General features: G+C 34.7%; 2 protein-coding genes across 2 annotated transcripts; both read right to left on the bottom strand.

Annotated features, from left to right (window-relative positions):
• Nucleotides 1-1902: 1902 nt before the first annotated feature.
• LOC128545907 (scavenger receptor class F member 1-like) lies at nucleotides 1903-22156 on the bottom strand. The gene is made up of 4 exons (XM_053523827.1): nucleotides 21986-22156; nucleotides 16470-16530; nucleotides 15208-16158; nucleotides 1903-2054 (listed from the first exon to the last, which is right to left on the bottom strand). The coding sequence occupies exons 1-4, from the start codon at nucleotides 22004-22006 to the stop codon at nucleotides 1918-1920; spliced, it is 1170 nt and encodes a 389-aa protein (XP_053379802.1). The 5' UTR covers nucleotides 22007-22156; the 3' UTR covers nucleotides 1903-1917.
• On the bottom strand, nucleotides 7640-12778 carry LOC128548571 (uncharacterized). The gene is made up of 2 exons (XM_053523828.1): nucleotides 12636-12778; nucleotides 7640-12450 (listed from the first exon to the last, which is right to left on the bottom strand). Exon 2 carries the CDS (start codon nucleotides 11166-11168, stop codon nucleotides 10230-10232), a length of 939 nt encoding a protein of 312 aa, XP_053379803.1. The 5' UTR covers nucleotides 11169-12450; nucleotides 12636-12778; the 3' UTR covers nucleotides 7640-10229.
• Nucleotides 22157-23021: the final 865 nt, after the last annotated feature.

The raw sequence follows: 23021 nt of genomic DNA, 5'->3' as shown, positions 1-23021 counted from the left end.
TAAAGGGGAAGTTTCTTGTTTAACGTGAGTAGTCCCCGATTAAACGCTGGGATACGGAATGTCAATAAGCTAGAATTGTTTTGTCCCGCACACTGATGGCCAATATTTAAGACGATCATTATATATTTGAGAAAAATGCATATATAAGGGAGGTAATTTAGAAAAAAAAAACAACTTCAAATGTCAGTATAATGATAGTTGACATTGACAATGACCTATATCAAGTATGCACAACATAAGAAACAGCAAGCACTTGAAAAATGCATTATATTTCCTTGCAATATCAAGAATATTTGACTGTATGTAAGGGTTCTCTACATGCTGTTATACTGAAAAAATCTTTAGTCTAAATATAGCTTAGATCTATTTATATCTTCAAAAAGAAGTCCCAAATTTCCACAGCTATTCACAGGCTGAAAATTTTAGGTACTAATATCAGCAAAGAGGTTGATATCTATACTTTTTAATAACTATCGTCAAAGGTAGGGAAAAACTTACTGGAAAGGCATAAACTTCTGATCTAGTCATTTCAATACATTTTCAGCTCATTTGCATATAAGAAGAAATTTACAGAATTCCCCGTGTTTCTTTTCATTTTCAAATAAAATCTGTAAGATGGATATAAACCAAAACATTCTTCTATGTGTCAGCTATCAGATATATATTTCAACAAAAACTGTCAACTTACCTTGTTTTTAGAAGAAGACAAAATTCCATGGCAACTTTCGCTTCCCTGCAAAACTGTACCGGTGCACATATAAAAATATCTCAACTGTGATTTTCAAAATAATACAGTCAGACCACAATTATTTCCCTTGAAGATAAAATGCTCTAGGTAAATGCCTATAACATTACCTATAAAAGATTTTTAAACATGTTAAAGCAATAAAGAAGAGAGACAATATAGATTAAAAATTGCCAACGGCGATTGTCACACTAGACAATTTAATATAAGACAAAAGAGTCATACCGAATATGTATATTACAAACTACTCTGATAAGGAACTTGTCTGTTACTTGCAAAGATAAAAAGGGTAGGGAGCTCTGCAATCTGACTAAACTACTTGATCTTCTAAACAAAGATCTGAGAATGACCCATTCACATTCGTCTTCTGTATATTTTGGATTTCTAATATTGCTATTTTTATTTGAACCAGTCAGACGACTTGTTTCAACAAGCATTTGGCTGAACCATCAAAATAGCGTCAAAGGTTGAGAAAAATGTGCGGTCAGTCCGGGGCTCAAACCCGGGACCTCTCGCTTACAGGGCAAGTGCCCTACCGACTGAGCTAACCGGCTGTCTGACACCTTACGTGACCAAGTCCGTACCATGACCTATGATTTTTCTTAAAACACGAAGGCGTAGTCGCGATGTGGTCGCCATAAGAATTGTAAATATGAAAAACCCAGGCTAAATATAGATTTTTTAAACTTCTGCTTTCGCTTACAAAATGTTGTAAGTAGGCTCTGATTGGCTACCGTAAGGGTCGTCAGAACGAGGCTATCAATAGCACGTCTTCAGATCCTATGTGCGTAGCGTTAATTGGAGCTGTACTTAAGTCAGATTGGGAGCTATGAGTTTGATAACCACTTGTCGACATGACAAGTTGTGAACAAAAATAGCAGTAACGAGATTACTAATCAAGCTGAACTTAAACTTTTCATGTTGATAAACATGTATATGAACCATTCAATCAAATCGAGTCTGTTATTATTCTTCTTGATTGCATTCTTTGCATCCAAAGGAAGGATCTTTTTACAGATTTTATTGAATATTATAAACAGTATAATATATAATGTCAGTACAGTAAATTCTAAAAGTTATTTGAGCAAACTGTTACAAAAGTTTTCGATTACATTCATATGTGCTGTGTTATATCAATGACAAATTTATATATTTTACATTTTTATGAAGGATTACCTGTTTGTAGATCGCATCTTCTTCACCATTGTCCATACAATTAGGATACATAACACAGCAGTAGCCAAAGCCAAGAGTGCTGCTAAAACAATATATGTTGATGTTGATGAGTCAGATGCAACTTTTGGTTTCCCTGAATTAAGAAAGAACGTTACAGAAGATCGTTTTTCAAATGGGACTGATAGATTAAATTTTAAAGCTGAATGCTTTTGTTTATCTGTAAACATTCTGTTGATTGACAAATACAAAATGTCATGTATACATTTTGTGCTTAAGATAATAGTATAATTTTCCTTTTAGAAATAATTCCGAATATCAACAATGTAGAAGAAAACACTTAGGCCCATGCAGTGATTTGTTCAGTGCATATTTTTATGCTTCTGATTTAATTGTTAAGAGACAATAGTAATTATAGTTTAAGAGTAATTAATGGTGACGCCTAGCTAATTATAAACGGTTGCAATTTTTACATAATAAGATTTGCACCTCAGAGTTGTTATACGTAAGTAAAGAAACAGATTAGAAAAAAAATGTCTAGTAATCAATTGATCTAACACAAATCAATGTTTTTAAAGTGATTTATTCTGCTTCCTGGTAAAGGCGTTTGAACACCTATTATATAAACGAGAGTCTATAGCGTGACACCATTGTAAGGATAACGCATGTTGTTTCGTGTCAACCCCGAGCCCAAGCCCGAAAGGTAGAGGGTACCAACATATTTCGATATTATAGAAACAAATACGCGGTAACCCTGTTCTAGCATTAAATATTAAAGAGCTAAAAATGAACGTACTGTTCATCTACGTGTCAGTGTCATTGTTACTTGATCATATTTACTTCATTTTCTTTAATTATCCGTTATACACTTGGCCACAGAACACGCATATGTTAAATCGATAGAATCTCTGTTAAAATAGCAGCTTATGCTGGGATGATTTTTTCAGTGATTTAAATGTTACAGTGGGGTGAAAAGAAGTTTGTCTAGAATTTGCTTCTCTTTAAATGCAGAGGTGGATGTTTCTTTTTTAAGCTAGGAATGTGTAAATATTTCAAGATTGTTTATTTTGACAGTTATCGAGATCCATACAAATATTAGGCTTTAAATCAAAATGTTCCATGTAAAAAGAATAATGTTAAAGTTAACCACATTAAAACGTAAATATTCAATAGATCACAAGCATTTTTATAACCTGTGCTTCCACTTTACCAGATATGAATGACCATATTGTTCAGCTCAAAAGCACGTAGGTTTTTTAAACGTCTAGATATCAGTATGTTGTTCATTTTGAAATTTAGACACTGCTTTAAAAAAAAAGTGTGAAAATTTTGTTTAATTTGTAGTTATACTTTACCGTTTAAATGCAGTCCAATTCAGTTTTGAATAAGAATAAATAGTCTTAAATTACAGCTTGCTCTGAAAACATCATTTTTGGCATTATTATTATTATTATTATTATTATTATGACCCTGGCTATAAAGTTAAACACTGTTGATATCATTTGAATTCTTGTAAGATTTAGAACGACGTTTTCATTGCCTGACATACATACCGTTTAATTTTGCGGGCAAACAATTCTGCGGTTTTGTCCTAAAATGGACCTAGTTTATTTCTGCGTTTTTTATTTCAGCGAACTTCGAGAAAAGCAGAAACTATTTTTTGCGGTTTGCATAAACCGGAAGTAAATTCTGTGCATGGGAAATAGCTACCGCATTTACTACGTCATAACTAACGACACAAATGCATATCGTCAGTAATGTCTTGGTGGCATTATCTAAGTCGGAATCTAGGACAGTGAAGTTGGCGCAGCTGATTTATGTTTAAATCTGATTTCTTTTTCATTACCGTGCATGATCAAAAATCAGAGTTAAAAATGAATACTGTAGGTCTAGTACCAGTAATTCATTTTGAAAGACATTTTCAATACACATTAATTAGTTTGTTTAACTTTTCATAAACCTAGAGTGTTTTGTGATATACACTTGTACAGTCCATAAAAATAAACAAACGTGTTTGTAAACATGGACGGATCCAAACGGAATATTTACCGTTGCGCTTCCCCTACCCCCAGTTAAAATAACGACGTTTTATACTTATTTCGTAAACTTCCATTAATTTAAATTCAGTTTCTGTTTATATTTGTGGATACATGATATCAAATTCCAATAATGATAAAACAAAGATATTATTTCATGAAATTCTTGAAATAAATGAATGATTTCGAGAAAATGCTCTCCTATACGACATAGAAATACAAACAATCCTTTTATTGAAACATGAAATGCGTATCGGTAAAGTGCGTTCTAGCCAAAAGTCGTATTCACCGGGCTTACGCTGATCTCTTATTTGTAGTTACAGCTTCAATTCTTAAACAAACTTTTTTTTAAATTTGAGAACATTAATAATATTTGTCGAAATGCTAAAACATTAGCAGAAAAGTGAACATAATCCTAAATATAGTTCTAAACAAAATGTTTGTAGTCAATCTTTAAGAGATTCTATTACTTGATATTTTGGTGTACATCTAAGACTTCGTTTTAAATTTATGTTCACGGAACTGATAGTTACCAGGTATGATTCATGCCGGGTCCGGATATTCCCATGTCAGTGTATTTTTATCTTCCTTTGGTATTCTGTCGAACGCATGATAGGGACAAAAGGAACCGTTATAGAAAATAATACTGCACGTGACATGTGTGCACAAGCCGGTAGCTAGGAAACAGGCAAAAGTTAAAACTTCCTCGGCGGAAGTGCATTTTGCCCGTTCGTGTAGTCGAAAAGTTGATGGCGGAAACAGAATTCCGTACTTTAACTGCATCTAAACTCTAACCTAATCCCAAATATACATGTGAACAAATCGCATATTCGAACCGTGTGAAAAGCTGTTATTATCATTATTTATTATTTAATATCCCCTACAATGTAAAGATTGCATACTTCTTAGGCAATGAATGGAACGTTAATGCACACATTAAGGATGTATTAGTTTTTTTTTTGTTATCGTTTTTGAAATCTTTGTCAATGTTTAATTTAATGCATGACTTCTGCATCCGAATTTTGACATGTATCTACCCACACATTGCAAATATTTTAAGTTTTCTCGTGCGAAACGTAACCTTTTTCTAGTTACTGTATTTGCAAACGCAAATTCAAACTGCGTAAATTGCTATATGGTATTTCCGTATCTAGACTTGGATATAGATTGATAGATTTAATTGCAAACATGACAAATCAATACAACCAGGGGAAAGGACGTATGATGGTATGCTGTAAGGATTAAGTGAGCGAAATGTATCGCTGTAACAAAAATGGCGGACATTTAAACAGAAAATACACTTTGCAGACATATTTTTGACCAAGGGATGCCCAATATACACATATCCATTCGTTTTGTCCTAGCTGTCAGTTTGTGTACTGGTGTTTGTGTGTGTGCATGAGTGTTTCTATTTGGCGGTCTGTGTCTCTGGCTGTGTTTCTGTGCTATATGATTCCATGAAATTTAAACTTACCTTTTACGTTTTTTTTTCTACTGTATTCATGGTTATTACAAAATACAAATCAATCTCATACAGTAAATCCGGTATTATTCGCGATGTGTGTAGAGGTTGGATTTACATGCAGCTGGCAGGATGATAACTTTGTTTTTTTAACAGGTTACGGAGAGCATCTCCTTGATGCACTTTGTCAAACAAGCAGAGCACGTGTTATCTGAGGGGATGATCCATATCATCCTTTATCTTCTCGACAAACCTGATTTTTTACACATTTTGTTTAGATAACAATAGGGATTAGTGGACAATTTATCACACCATTGTATTATATACTTGTACGTTACAATTATTTGTGAAAGGACTGTATCGCCCGTACTGCTTAAAGACAGAATTAACGCTAATGTGTAGAGGTTGGATTTACATGCAGCTGGCAGGATGATAACTTTGCTTCTTAACAGGTTACGGAGAGCATCTCCTTGATGCACTTTGTCAAACAAGCAGAGCACGTGTTACCTGAGGGGATGATCCATATCATCCTTTATCTTCTCGACAAACCTGATTTTTTACACATTTTGTTTAGATAACAATAGGGATTAGTGGACAATTTATCACACTATTGTATTATATACTTGCACGTTACAATTATTTGTGAAAGGACTGTAACAATAATAGTCGCCCGTAAATTGAATAAAGGATTAAAAAGCTCTTTTCAATCAATTTAAGTCGAACAAAAGCAACTTGTGTGAACACAGTAACCGATTACTAATACGAAACAACCGTTACGGACCATGTATTTAACGAGTTCTTGGCGTGCATAAATCCGATACGATACGGAAGAATGGACATTAATGTAATCACGACTTCCAGAACTGGAATTTCACTAATATAAGATAAGAAACCTCGCAAATTTAAATTTCTGACCCTCCCGTCGCGAATTCATAAAGCCGCGAAATAATTCAGGGTGCGGGAATTCGCGAAATATAGATCATGCTGATATAACGTGATTTACAGTATTTCAAAAATGAATTTGATAATCTCATTAACTTAAAGATGATATTGTTCAAATAAAGAACTTTAAATAGCCACCTTACCTCCTAAGGCTTTACATTTTATTGCATTTTTAGCATTTTGAGCCTTTTCATTTTCACGGTGCCGAATTTGAATTGTACGCACAGGCGTATGCCCAGGTACGCCGCTGGCGGTGAACTACGTTGGACTCCGCTTAAGTACGGGCAGCCTCGGATAACTACGTTCAGCTACGGATCAATACGGCAAGGTACGTTTCAGTACGGATGACTACGTTTTAGTACGTTTAACTACGGATGAATAAGTTTCAACCAAGTTGGACTAAAGTCACGCTCAAATGGCTACGGATCGCTCAAACTTTTATGCATGTTCAAAAGTTGGAGAAACTTGCAAGTTTGGGATAAGTCTTGAATACGTTTTGTGTTGGTACGGATTGATACGGATTACTACTTTGAGGTACGACTCAGGGACGGATAGATACGGATTACTGCGTTTCTATCCGTGGCGCCGCGCCGTATGTGTGACTGGGGTATTAGGCAAATTTGTTTGTTGTCTATAATAAAATCTGTCTCTTTGTCTCGTATAGAACATTTTCTCGAAAGCATTCATCTGTTTGAAGAATATCATGAAATAACGTCTTGATTTTATCATTATTGTGATATTATTTCATTATATCCACCAACAGAAACCGAAACTGAATTTAAATTGATGGAAATTTAAAAAATAAATATAAAAACGTCGTTATTTTAACTGGGGGTAGGGGAAGCGCCGCGGTAAATAGAGCGAAATCTAAAACGGTGACCCCCATTTTTCTTTTACGGAATCGATAGCGATTGAAATTTTGCACGCTTGTTCAAATTTATTCAAAAAACTATCTGGCAGTTTCTTAAATATGGCGTCTTTACGCAAAATTTTGGGTGAAGCTCGACGTCAGTTTTGCGTGTTTTGCGTTCATAAATCGTTTGCCTCCGACGTGACGTCGAAATAAACTTGACAAATTATATATCATTGGAGAGAAGATTTTAATACAAACTTGAAAATAAAGAATTTTGCCGTATTTTTGTTGTATATAAAAACGCTACTTAAAAAACGTGTCAAGTACGTCATTTTGCGCTCTGCTGAAAAAATGACGATAGTGGTCATGTTTGAAAATTTAGAGCTGCAAAATGGAGAATAACAGAAAACTGGAGAAAATACCAGTCAATCGGAAATATCGTCAACTTTAATTTGGTAAAATTTCTTAACAGTCCGTTTAAAATCGTTAGGTGGCGCATATTACCTTAAATTTTACAACTGTAATTGTTTAGTTATGAATAACTTTTTATCTAGAGAATCTTCTATATAGCCATCTTTGGCTGTATCAGTTTTCCATCGACCGTGTCTCTTAAGACAGCGATCTGAAACACCTTTAGAGTTTGCTGCAACGGTCGCACCGCTTGCTCTAAGTGAATGAAGACCTAAATTCAAATCAGGAGCGACAAGTTTAAGTTTAATCAATATGCATTCCCTAGCACGAGTGTAACTAAGTTTCTTATTTGACTTTAACAAAAAGCATTTTGAACCTGATCTACATGCTGGCTTGAATAAGTATGAATCGGAACCGAAAGACAGACCTGAATGCTTAATATATATTTGCAACATGGCAACTGGACAAGCCGAAGTAGAACCTTTTGCTATTAATACCTGTCTATCTGACCTATATATGTCTGTTTTGCTCTTTCTAACGTGTAATACAATATAATCGGGTTTAAACTCAACATCATTCCATTTGAGTTCACTAATTTCATTATATCTCAAAAATCCTGAATAACCGATTAATATCATAGCTAAATCTCTCAAAGTTATAACGTCTGTAGTGCCTGGATAAATATCACACAATCGCACTAAATGTTCAGAATTAATGACATCCTTCTTCTGCACGGGTTTCGAATTTAAACGTTTCTGCATTCTAGCATTTTAGTCACTGTCGAAGACTTTGTAGGATCATCGAAATCATTAATGTCATGTAACCATTTGATCGCATAGAACGCTGAAGATATCACGTTGTCTGACTTTCCCAAATCTATTAGGCTTGATAAGTACATAGTCACATGTATAGAATTTGCAGGGCGTGACTGGAAGCCTTTCATTTTACAAAAGTTTTCAAAGTATTTAATCGGACTAGAATATTTCGTCACTGTTCCATCAGCTCTAGCAGATAATATGTGGTTTGCCATTCTGTCTACTACTGAATCACTATTGTCAATATTTACACCAGCTTCCTCAAACTTTCGTTTTAAAGTATGTCTCAAACCAGAACCTGCAAAATATTTATACATGTCATGTATGTGTTTAAACAACTTAACTTACAACTAAAACACACTGAACAGCTAGGTGAACGAACATCTCAAAGCCAGCATTCTGAAAGAAAATGGTTCGTTATTAAATATTCCGCGGCTGCCTTTTCCTGCGGAAATTGCTCCTGTACAAGGTAATGCAAAAACATCTTGAATGAAACTGTCGTGATTTTGTTTGTAAAGGTTGACAATGAACGGCCAGTAAGGAGCAGAGAACCACTCTGGAATAACAATAGTAGTGTTCGACCTCTCACTTTCGATTTTTCTTAAACACCTTGTGATTAAGTACGGAGGTGGTACAGCCCAGTTATTCTCACCTTGCCATAATTGGCTTAAACTATCAACTGCCTCTGTACCGGGCACCCACCCCTTTGAATTAAAACGAAAACATTTGTTGTTATAATGTGTAGCAAATCTGTCTACCGTATGGGGCCCCCACTTATTATCTAAATGCCTGAACATTTCATTTGTAACAAACCAATCATCTGCATCATAACATCTGCTCAAATAATCTGCACTTTCGTTTTGTGATCTAGGGATCCATTCAGTGGTGAAGCTTATATTGTGTTTATCACAAACGTTGTTAATATGCATGGAAATAAAATGTAACTCTTCTACACGGCTACCGCCCTGAAAAATATATTTAACGTTCTGGTTATCTGAAAAAAATTTGATATGAGAATTTTTCAAAAACTCTAAATTACTAAACAATACCGTATTCTACGGACAGCTTCACGCTCACGCCAGGTTGAACTCTTGCCTGCTTCTTCGTCATTCCAAGAGCCATACACGGCACCATCATTATCCTGACACATATCAAGATCTAAGCAGTCCGATTGCCAATTGCCCAATTTCATTTGTGGGAACAAAACACTACTCATGCTCTCTTTCGGGAGTATATTATTGCCCTTGATTTCATTTGAAAATATATCAGAAAAGATTCTGGTATCCGAAGACTTAACAGTATGTTTGTTCACTTCCGGGATCATAACGGGACACTTGCTCACTTCCGGGAGCATAACAGGACACTTGCTCACTTCCGGGAGCAAAACTGGACACCTGATCATTTCAGGGATCATAACAGAAAAAAAAACAAAGACAAATATCAAACAGGGAATGCCACGTACCAAAATCGCAGCCTCCCCAAAACGAAACCTACAGCACGCAGACGTGCACACCACACACACACACACACATACACATACACATACACGCGCATACACACACACAAAGTCAACACACGAGGACAAAACGAACAAACAAAGGAACACACACACAAAGCCTACACAAGAGGACAAAACGAACAAACAAAGGAATACAGTGGGGCATCGCCTTGGAACGGTCAGTGGCAAAAACACCACTGGGGAGCTTAAACCGGTTTATGGTGCGCACCCAACCTCACTCTTACCCTCACCATGTTCCAAAGACACGGGACAGTGTAAATAAAAGTAATCCCCTCAGGTGAATCCAGAACACTTGCTCACTTGCGGGAGCAAAACAGGGCAACTACTCACTTCCGGGAGCATAACAGAACACTTGCTCACTTCCGGGAGCGTAACATGACACTTGCCCACTTTCGGGAGCATAACAGAACACCTGCTCACTTCCGGGATCATAACTGAACACCTGCTCTCTTCCGGGAGCGTAAAAATACTCTTACTCACTTCTGGGAGCGTAACAGGACACTTGCTCACTTCTGGGAGCATAAACTGACAACTGCTCGCGTCTGAGGGCATTATTGACCCCATCTTTGATACGTCATCGCAAATGCTCACTTCCGGGAGCACTCTTTTTATTAAACTACTGCTCATTTTCTTAACATCTACATTTGGTTCGAATTTCTGTATGTAACCGCCGTATGCAAATGCATTAGCGTCTGAAAATAAGTACGCATCGATATACTCTACTTGCTTAAATGATCTGCCTGCAGAATTCAAGTTTCTAGCATTCTTTCGCCAGTATTGTAATTCTAAAATGGCCTGTTTTGTTACTTGCACTGGTGAGTTCCAGCTAGCCCTTGCTAAAATACAACCGTACAAATATTTAGTTCTGAGACTTACTGCTTTCCCCAACACACTATGTAATGAAATAATCTGACCCACAACGGCTGCTAATACCCTGACTGGTACTACACTAAATCTGTCTTTATAAATTTGAAAAAGCACTGAATCTATTGAACATTCTAATGAATGTATGCGTTCATCAGATACACACAACATATTTCTTTCGAAATCTAAAACATGACCTAACCAGCATGAAACCATAGCCGGTAACCATTTGCATTTCTCCTCCGCTAACATAAACCCAAACTTTAACAATGAAACTTTCACAGACTGACTTAATTCTAGAGCTTTTATAAATTCACGATGACCCCCAATTCCGTCATCTAAAAACATTACAACTCTGTGACCTAAATTTCTCCAGTATCTGATAATCACCCGTAAGGTTTTAGTAAAAATATGGCCAGCTGTGGCAATACCAAACGGTAAAGAATTGAAAACATAGTACTTTTCTTTACCATCATGTACCCAACCGAAACCTAAGTAGGTAACATGGGATGCATATATATCAATATGATGGTATGCTGATTTTAAATCAAATGTAAATGTATAGCTTGATATACCAAACAATTGCTCTGCGACTTTTATGTCGTCAAACTTAATCTTAAATTTATGCAAATATGGATTGATGTGTCTGCAGTCAAGAACTAGCCTGGGTTTTGACTCTTTGTTACAAGCTACAGTTAAAGGATTAACTACGTAAGGTTTCTCATTAACCTCGGAGATAACGCCTTTCTGCAAAAGTGAATTTATTTCACTACAAACAATTCGGGATTTTCCCGAGCTGATCTATTATTTTTAAGATGAACTTTAGGAGGTATCTCTTTGAATGGTAATTTATAACCTTCCTGTACAACACCTATTATATATACATTATCTGATATATTTTTTCCACTCAGAAACATGCTTCTTTAACCTACCAACTGGCGATGGTTTCGCACCTACTTTCTGACTGTCAGTCAAATGTGTCTCATTTACGTTACAGTTTTGAACGTTTATATTATGAACATTTTGCACACAGTGTGTGTCATGATTATTTATAGAATCTGTGCTGTTATGTCCTGTATCATTAAAACTGGTATTTGCACATGAGACACTTTGATCAAAAGAACCATAAACGCCATCTACAGTACCATCTGTAGATCTACGCTGTATATCAGACATTTCATTCTGACTGGTTTTCTTACCAGCAACAGACAGTTTTTCAATATTTGTATCAAATTTTGAATCTTTACATTTACAAAACATAATGAACTAGATCTACTTAACTTATTGTTACGGTTGCTACTATTTTGATTGCATTCCATCTTCCAGTGACCGGGCTTTTCGCAAGTAAAGCATAAACCTGGACGTCTTTTACGCTGCATTACGCCAGACGACGACGGAGTATCTGGAACCTGTCGTTGACGTCTGTTAGGAAATGCCCGACCACGACGGATCTTGGACTTGTCAGATTTCACCTTCCTCGCAGCTCTCGCCTCAGCCTTATACATTTTCTTTTCATCATCGCTGTCACTTGCTATCGGGTTGGTTTCATATTCCGCCACCATGCGCCAGCCCAGCTCAGAACTGTCAGCTAACTGTACCAGCTTCTGTCGTTTCTTTATCATATCTAAAGCTAAAATAATTTATATACATATATTAAGCTGACGAATCTAGATGTACTGTACAAATGTATCAAATAACGTTAATATTTTGTTTACAATGCTAAAATACCTGATAACTATTCTTTTTAAGAAAATCGTTTTTTCAGATTACATAAAAATTGACACATGCTATTAAAACATGTATTATAACTTGTACCTGTATACACCTTTCTCTGACGGATTAAAGTCGTTACTATTCAAGCGTAGCCAATATTAATCGGCTGAATTTTACTATGAATAGACTTTATACACCTAAGCTCATAACAATACTGCGGTAAACGTCTACATGATGGTTGATAAGTCACGCCTCGCTTATTGACGTTGAATTACTGTAAATCCGGTATTATTCGCGGTGTTTTAATTTTCGCTATTTTTCGCGAATCGGGTGCATCGCGAAATCATGAATCCGCGTAAATATCCTTCTATAACATACAGACATATCCGAAAAAATGTCCAAAATACGGTCAAGTGCAGCAATCAATACTAGCCGCCTATACATCGATGTTTATTCAATGAATTTCAATTCATTTAACATTTCAATATATTAGGAATAATTCATGTAAAATATACTGCTTAAGATTAGATTTACATGCAGCTGGCAGTTTTTAGCGGAGATCATCTACTTGATGCTCTTAGTATTTGTCAAACAAGCAGAGCGCGTATTGCCCGAGGGGAAGATCCATATCATCCCTTATCTTCTCAACAAACCTGATATTTTTACACATTTTGTTTAGACAACAATAGGGATTAGCGGACAATTTATCACACCATTGTATTATTTACTTGTACGTTAATTATTCATGAAATGGCTGTAACAAACTTTGAACATTTTATCAGCTATGAAGTGTAATAAGAATAACCGCCAGTAAATTGAATAAAGGATTTAAAGGCTCAATTATTTCAGTCTGTGTGAATAAAGTAACCGATTGCTAATACGAAATACGGACCATGTGTTTAACGAGTCTTTGGCATGCTAAAATTCGGCACGGTACTGAATTGAAATTTCACTAATATAAGATAAGAACCTTCGCGAATTTAAATTCCTGACCCTTTCGTCGCGAATTCATAAATCCGCGAAATAATTCAGGGTACCGGAATTCGCGAAATAAAGATCACGCTAATATAAAGTGATTTACAGTATATCAATACACACACTAAATAGAGATAGACCCTAAAATTTTCAATGATAGTATTACATTAAATAAAGTCTAGAAATTAATTTCCAAGTCCTTGAAATAACCAAAAATGATTTCACAAATGTGAAGTTTATGATAGTTTTGTTAATATCAATAACAGAAGTTTTAATTTTTAATTTAAAGTTGTGATCCACAAAGAATGACAACTCTTGCCTTGGGCTAGTACTTATAAGTAGAGATATATTAGTTTACTTCCCTTGCAATTACACAATTGAGTGGAAAATGAAAACTGTTTCAGACACAATATCATACTTTTTTGCACAACAAAATCATTAAGGATTTATTCATTTGTGTTTGATTTACCCCTCAAGACATGGTTCCTATGATTCTGTCAACTTACATATGGTAAAAAATTAACTTTTAACAAGCCGGTAATAAAATGAAGTACCAGCAGGTAAATAATAGCGCAGATAATACAGTTTTGCTTGTATCAAAATGTCACAATAGATCCACTTTTGTAATACAGAACACCTGGTAGGATTAGTAAAGGTGCAATTATATTGATCTCTATTTCCTATGCCTACACTAAAATTTTACTGTAAACATAATAAACATATCTTACTGACAGTGTGAGCAAAGCAAACAAAACTAAACTTTGAAATCCTCACTGATCCTAGTACATGCTTTTAAACGAAAATATCCCGAGTCATGTGTATTTCATTAATTATTCATGTATTTATTATTTTGTTTATGTATTACCTTAAATAATATTTTCTTTCGCTTCATCAACTTTCTGCAACGATAAGCTACCACTGGCCTGTTCTAATTTTACAGCTACTTTTGAATAATATTTAAATTGTTCTTCGTTGCTTTTGCGCTTGAATTTAGGCGTTTCTAATGCGTTTAAATTTGAAGAAGAAGACGTTGCACTTATCTTATTCATCATTTCGCCGATGTCCTTCAGCAATACTTCATTGTTCGTTTTTAAAACTTCTTTCACTTTATTTTCCACCATGAGCTCCGTGCCTGCGTCCATTTTGTTTACATCGCACAATAAAGTAGATGTAACTAGTGCGGAAACTTGCGTAGAACTGATTTCTTCGCTACCAAATACCCGCGAAAATCCCGTGCACAAAATGGTTCAATGAGTTTGTGATTCGCCGTGTTAAGATATATGTTCTCCGCTATACTACGTACCGCGGAGAACTTCAAGGTGTGAATAACTTGACAGCAGACGAAAAACTCGTGAGATAAAGATGACGGGCCGTTATATTAAGCAAAATATTAAGTTTATTTCGGCGTCAAAAATTTCTGCTGATATTTAAATGTGCGGAATTTATTTCTGCGTGACAGCCTCCATCCGCAGATTTAGCAGAAATAAAAACCCGCAGAATTAACCCGCTAAACGGTATCTGGGAACAATACGAAAAATCAGAAATTAAAACATGCATGTCATTCAATATTAATTATGCCTCATTTCGTAAGTTTTATATTTATATTAAATTATATTTGAAATTTAATGTTATGTGATTGGGCCAATGCTTGTATAAATTTAAAAAAAAAAAGTGTGAAAAGTGGTTCTACATAACTTACTGAGTGCACATTCCACTTCGTCGTATGAGTCTGTACACCCATTTACACATAGACCACTTTCCCGCATACAAACATTGTCAATACAAAGTCTGTTACATGTCTTATTACATGTTGTACCGAAGAAACCATCTTCACAGCCAAATATACACGTTCCGTCGAATGACGCACACCGTCTTGTTTTGCTGTTAGGTGGAACTTTGCAACTTTCAGAGCATGTAAAGTTGCATAAAGGTCCGAAACGGTTTATTTTGCAGACACTGCAAGCACCTGATATGATGTCACATGACTCGATGCAGTTAACAGGACATGTTTCCTTGCATGTATAACTGAAATAACCAGGTTTGCATTCTTTGCATTCAGTGTTGGAAGCGCATTTTATACAGTTGCCGTTGCGCAAACAACATTTATCGCCAGAATATTCATCTACGCAGCCATAATCACAGACACCATTACCGATACCACATGTTCTGTTCAAGCACTGAATAGAACATGTTTCACTGCAATCCAGCCCATGAAAGCCAGGCGGACATTCTTTATTACATTCATTGTCTGTGTCATAGAAACCGTTTTTACAAGTTGCACATGTGCTACCAATGCACTCACAGTTCTCTGGACAAATAGAGTACATACATGTTGTCGACCAATCTTTGTCATAATAACCGTCCTTACAAGCAGTGCAATTTGTGTCAGAAGTACATGCTTTACAGTTAGTGGGACATTCCGATGTACAATCTTTATTTGGTCCAGGAAAATAACCCTCGAAACATCTAGAACATACATTATCGTCCTTTTCACACGATACACAATGGTAGGTACAAAGTCCATAACATCTTGCACCCCTGTGACGGTCGATGCATCCCTCAGTGCAGACATTAGGCCACCCATATTGCGAATGACAACTATTATTCTCACAACAGTTACAGTTGTCGTAACATTCCTTATCAACTATACCTATAAAGAATATATTATTCAGATATAATTCAATAGTTAGAGTACATTTTACTTATAACTTGTATATTTGCTTTCATTTTACATCTACACTTATGTGAAACTGTAAACACTTGATATTGTCTTCCGGGTGTTTCTTTTGTATTCGCGCACATTCATAAAATGTATAAAACTGTGCATAAAATGTTGTCCATGTCAGAAATAATTGTGTAAAGTCTTTAAGATGATTTCAGATCAAAATAATATCATTGTGTGCAATGACCCATACTTATCTGACATCTTTTATAACCAAACAAGCTGATCAATAGTTTTACCTTCCACTTGTAATCTTGGAATAAACCACATCCGCATCGGTACCCATAGAATCAACACAACCTGTACATATGTTAAAACAGACAACATTTCGAAACATTTATTGTCTACTAAAACATTGCAAATATGATTACTTTACTCCAACATGAAATAGCTTTTATGTTTCGTTAATTCTTTCATTAAATACAATGCTTTTAAACTGACTCAATCAAACTATACGTGCCATCATTTAACTGTGGAGTTTCTTTTTCTGTTTGATTGTAAGGTTGTTCTAATAGATTTGATTTCATATATGTTGCGTATAATGCTTTGCTAAAGTTATCTTAAGGTTGTATATGTTTTATATAAAGAAAGTATATAAACCTATGAATGTTAGATCGTTCTTTTCAGTCCCTAGACGATCCAATAAAATTATTTATAGTGCGCATGACTACGAACAGATACAGGTCACTAGAGGAAATAACGTATCTCATCCTTAGTCAATTTCTTACAACCTTTACATCTAGATATAACCTCCTACACAAAAACAAGCTTTACTCCATTATGAATGAATCGTGTTTGTTATCATACTGCTTAGTCTACAAACCGTTTTGCTAATCCTTTTCATTCTATTAGAGTTCAATAACAAATAGTGTTTCCACCAATAATGTAACTTCATTGAAAAAAACCAGTTTATTACAATCGATAACAAATGGTAAATATCTTTACTCCATGAAGTAAACAAGTTTAAACATTACACTTTATTTTTTACATGAAATACAAACTGACATTTTTACACCTTTTCATATTTTATTGAAAAACATTATGTTCGATTATGGAATGCAATTTAACTACAGGAAGTTGGTATTTCCCTGGGGACCTCTTGTGCCTAACTCCTCTCAATTTTGTTTTTGTATGGTTAAGAAATGTTTGAATATTATATACTGTCAGATATGTGATAGTAATAAGTACGGATAAACGGCTTTACTCGAATAGGCGATACGTTTTATGTTTGGGAGATGCAGTTAAATAAAACTAGCTATTCAGATATCACTGCATCGCTTTTGGATTTACATCTCTCCATATTTAAAATTGATGTAAGTACACAAATTAACTTACGAATTGCAAACGACCCCTACTTAGATGTGTATGCTCCCCTTGCAACCTTATACATATGCATAATTTTCAATAAACCAGATTTGCCAGAGCAAGGAGTCGCGATGAGCATTATCGATACGTTTCCAAATATACTCATAGAAGGACTACCTAACGGTTGTCATCAACTGCAGAGATACTCTACTAAATGTCAAATATAAATTCAGATGTTTTGTTTAAAGCAATTATGTGAAAATGTATATCAAAACAAGGTCATAAGGAGTATTCGTAAGATTCTGGGTCATGGCATTTTCCAGATGTACTTGGTAAAACCACAGTTAAACCTCTAAGAAGATCCTTTCTTTGGAAGCACAGAATGCAACTTAGCCAATTATTGATAGAAGACTCGGTTTGACTGAGTCTGTTCATGAGGGGTAATAGAAAGTGTATCGACCCTCTTTCCCCTTAGCTTAAACGAAATTCTATCTTTTTACGGCCACAACATGATACGTAAAGTTTGCTGTTGTGATAGATAATAAAATTTATAAGAGATCATTAAGAAGCATAGAATGCAACCAAGCAAAATAATGGCAACCTCGGCTTGATTAATCTGTTCATGAGAGGTAATGGAAAGTGCAATACCCTTCACGTCGCCTAGCGTAATACTGAAATAGTATTACTATTATAATAATTGCTTTGTTCCAGTCATGACAACACTATCAACTGCTCCTGGTGAGTTTCTGAATGAAATTGTGGAAACATCATGTTAAGCTCAGTACATTTTGATTGTTAGATAATAATCTTGTATGTATACAGCTATGTTATGGCGGGGCTGAGCCTGAATAAAGTAAAACACAGTGAATGTTGAGGTAAATTCTCAATGAATATAATTCATCAGTAATCTTGAATAATTAAAGATTGCAAGATTCCGGAAAATTATACACACCGTGCAACATCTACAATGAATTAAACAGTTCTATTAAACCTAAACAGACCTACTTGTCGTTTTGATTTTAAGCTGAGTAAATTTGAAGGGTTAAACAATACATATACACGGAACAATATTTGATAATTTTGTAGTACAGAATATCGCTTTGAACGAATGACATCGATCTGTACTGCACATTTCTCATATTCTAGATACTAATTTATAGTAGACTTTGTTTGTTTCATTTCACAGATAGTATGTTACACGTCTTGTTACATTCAGAAATAATCACATTTCAAATTCAACTCGACAAGAATAGGCAAAAGTAATGACTATCAAGAGGTAGTAGAGACGTGATAAAAAAGGAAATTAGGTGGGAAGGGCTCAAATTAAACTGGTAAAATGGATTAGATACAATTGTTTTCCTAAAATGTGTAACTATAATAATCTTAAATGCCACATTAATTTGTTTAACTACATGGTATCTGTTTCGATAAACATTTCTATTAATTTCTTAGGACAATATTTATCAATATTAACTTCATAATTGGTCGCCATATTGATGACATTATTACCGGATCCAGTTGCGGTTCCCAAAAGAGATACATGTATATTGTTTTCGTCTTTGGTCAAAGAATATTTTTGTAGTACTTGCCATATTTCTCAATTATTTCTGTGCGGAGTTGCAAACGGCACTGCATTATTATTTTACATTAATGTATATTAAACTCAACCACTAATATCAAAAACAAGACTACACAAGGTTAGATTTTCATGTCAATATCAGTATAATAATATACTGTAGAAATAACATGATTCGCTGCAATTTGATGAATTCACCACAGGTACACAGCTGCACGTGTTGCATAACATTGCTCAAATGTTTTATGACGGTAGTTCAAACACTTTTTTGAGAAATATACGACGCAAATCTATTTCAGCATAAAAGTTAAAAGCGGACTACTATTTTAGATAGTTTAAGCGTTGTTCTTTCGTTTAAATGCAAGAAAATGAAACAAATCAGTTACTAAACAAAAACATGTATGAACATGATGAAGCGCCATGTTACAAGAAAAAACTATTAAACTATATCTGTAAAATATGCAACATATGTTAACAAGGAAAAAACGCAGCCTGCGAAACACGAATTCTATAGAGTGCAATTTCATTTGAATATGCATTCCCTGCTCACTATTTAATGCAACAAAGAAGATGTTGAAGCAATCGAAAAGTATATCATTATGATTGAGCATCGCAACGTGTATCTGTCAAGGTAGTGCAAAAAAAGCCCTATATAAGCAATCATTAAAAACAATCAATTACAAAATACTAAAGGACATGACAGACAAAAACATGATCTGAAAATCTAAAACATGTTCATTGTCTTTAATATAAAAAGGAGGGTCAGGAACCCTCTACCTCTATCAATCAGGATTCTAGCCAGGATTTTGTTATAGCCGGGATCTGCGGAATTATAGACGGATACACTTTTTAGTAGTTTATCTAAATAAGCAATTGACACGATAATTTTTAAGAATGACATGAAACAGCCTGCGAAAATGTTAAAGATATATACTTATCTAAGATATTTTATTTAAAAAATTTTTACTTGATTTTCTTTGAAGTTCGGGATAAATGAAAATATGTATTCTGATTTTTTCTTGCATTAGTTGAATTTTTATCTAAACATAGCAGTTTTGTCAGTCACTCCTAACAATAGTCATGTGTTTCGTGTTTTAGTTGAATCTGCAGCTTATTTTATGAAAACATATTTGAAGTAAAAGTAATTTAATCAAATAATTGCAGTTTTCTACCTTCTCTGACGCTATGCATTGGTCTACCAGAATGTGAATCGTCAAAAATACGCTACAGTTTTGAGCACGAGTATTTGCCGATTTCCGCCATTCGCGGTTAAATTTTTGCATGTTTTGACTGAAATGGCCTAGCTTTCTCTTGCTAGATATGAAAAAGACAATACTTATGATTCAACATGTTATGCAAGCGTCCGTTTTATTTAATACTGTCTCAATGTTAGTTTCAGGTTTAATCTGTGTATTATCGTGTACATTCAATGCGTATGGACATGCAATTTACTGTCTGTGATAACGTTGCCCGACTATAACATTTTTATTTGCCTCTGGGTATAGTCAAAGTATGTTATGTTTACATCAAAATTTCATAGCAGGGCGCTGACTTTTTATCTGGGCAAAGAGCCCGGCAGAAAGGGCCTGAAGATAACCCTGCTTAATGTGGCAGTGACATGCATAAACACTTTGGCACATGACACAAGGAATTATGTTATTTTAGATAACATCGTCATTTTACAATCACATGAAGATTGAAACTATAACATCATAATTTATTATTAGCTTACACAAATTTGATAAATGCTCAGATATGTTAAAACTCTCATTTGAGTCATTCAGAGAAAACATTTCTCGTGTCACATCAGAAGCTATGGCCGTAAATCCAGTGGTAAATCAATGACGTCGGAAGCGAAAGTAACGCAGACTTTTGGACTAATTTTGGGTTAATAAAGAAGACTTTCAAGCTGTCGGCAATAAAAGCAAACACAGACGATGCCTATATGACTACATTTTAGCAGTACGTATTAGAAACCACAGCACGTTACAAATGTTAAAAAAGGTTGGCTGGTTTCAGTACGTTTCGCCAAAAAGTATACTCTACCCAAATCAAATATCACCACCAGACTCCCCTATATAAAGCTTAACCACAACACAATGATGTTAAACCATCTGCATTCAATGTCATTTATTTAGACTTCAGTGATTTTGCTGTAAATCACACCACCAGATAAAACTTGATATGTATCATAACACTCCTCCTATTATTATATTATATTATTATAATGAAAGTCACAACCCTCCTATCAACTATGTTATAAAATTCACTACATTCTCAAAAGAATTAGTTTCCTTAAAATTTTAGTCATTGTGTCTTTTTATAACTTTCTATCAGTATTAGATTGCAAATATATATTTTACGAAACTACTTCATCTGATATAGTGCCGAGTTTAATCGCTTTTAATAGATAATTCGGCATTTTTGTACCACTTTACCGTCGTTGTTATTTTAAAGTAATTGTACTAACAGTAAATGGTATAAATAATTCAAACAAGATTTAAGACCTTTATATTAAATAACTTCAGAAACATCAGCAATTAAACAGCAAAATGCGACCGGTACAGGAAAGTAAAGAAGTCCAAAACAGTTGTTTAAATGGGAAAACTTAAAACTTATGACAATAACATTGATCTCATTTCTAAAAACAGTTAACTTGTTAGGGTAAATGCGATATATTTCGTTTGAATTAAAGTAGAACATTGTAAGCACTAAATCTGCAACCGCTTCAGCATTTATTTATACATTCTGTTTAAAATAGCTGCTAACAACTTGCAAGAATTGCACTAAGAACTATTTACCATTTTACGAGACGTTGTGAAGCCCGTCCATTATATTGATACATATGTAGCAAATTTAAGTTTGCATACGTACCGTTATTTTAATACGCTCCATTTTCTTAAATTTAAACTAAAAAATAGTTTCCACAAATTATTTCACTTTAATGAAACAGTCAGGAAGTCAATATACATTTCAGATCTGAATTTAAAAAATGAAATTTATTTAAATCCAGGAAGTAAACAAGTTTAATCATGATACATTTTACGTCTGTTATGTTTAATACCATAAATATTATGCAGCATGTTCACAGTTGAACAAATTTGTTTAGTTTCAATTTTATCGCACACATATTATACGTACTGTGATAATGGTTCTGCCTAGTTTTTCAACTAAAACATTTAGGCTTGGGTGGTTCCAAGTCCAACTCCGCTTTCATAACTTCTTGTGTTGTCTAAAACCTTTTTGATATATTGTTTGCTTGTTTAACCCTTATCCTGCTAAAATTCTAAAATGAACTTGTCCATCTTTCATTGTTGACAGTATCATTAACTGTTAAAGGGGTGCATAGAAAAAATATACTGATTGAATGGCGAATAGTGCAGATCATTTATAAGTTAAAAAAACTTATAAACCAACTACAGACGAAATCAGGTGAACTTGATATTCTACCAACAAAAGTGCTAAAATCGTACTTAGATGAACTATTACCTGTTATTACCAAATTGGTAAATTTGTCGTTGCGTGACGGCATTTTTCCCTCAGAATGGAAACAGGCAATTGTAAGACCTTTGTTAAAGAAAGTGGGACTCGAACTTGAATTTGCAAATTACAGGCCTGTTAGTAATCTCTCGTTTCTGTCAAAACTAATTGAAAAGGCAGCTCTCTTCAGACTCAATGATCATGTAAACGAACAAAATCTTCTACCCAAAAATCAATCTGCTTACAGGAAAAACCATTCTTGTGAATCAGCATTGTTACGTCTAGTAAATGATGTACTGATGCTATGGAAAAGGAAAGAAGTTACGGCGCTCAGTGCCGCCTTTGATACTGTAGAACATGACATTCTCGTTGATGTGTTGAACAAGCAGTATGGCATTTGTGGAACAGCACTGAGCTGGATGATTCCTAT

Source organism: Mercenaria mercenaria, chromosome 14 (genome assembly GCF_021730395.1).
Source record: "Mercenaria mercenaria strain notata chromosome 14, MADL_Memer_1, whole genome shotgun sequence".
Lineage (NCBI taxonomy): Eukaryota > Metazoa > Mollusca > Bivalvia > Venerida > Veneridae > Mercenaria > Mercenaria mercenaria.
This window is presented reverse-complemented; position numbering and strand designations above follow the sequence as displayed.

Coding starts and splice junctions, on each gene's coding strand:
- LOC128548571 (XM_053523828.1), bottom strand. CDS start 11,168: ATGTTTTTAGATGACGGAATTGGGGGTCATCGTGAATTTATAAAAGCT.
- LOC128545907 (XM_053523827.1), bottom strand. CDS start 22,006: ATGGAGCGTATTAAAATAACG. Junction 16,531..21,985: donor TGGAGCGTATTAAAATAACG/GTACGTATGCAA, acceptor ACATATGTACAG/GTTGTGTTGATTCTATGGGT. Junction 16,159..16,469: donor TCCAAGATTACAAGTGGAAG/GTAAAACTATTG, acceptor TATTCTTTATAG/GTATAGTTGATAAGGAATGT.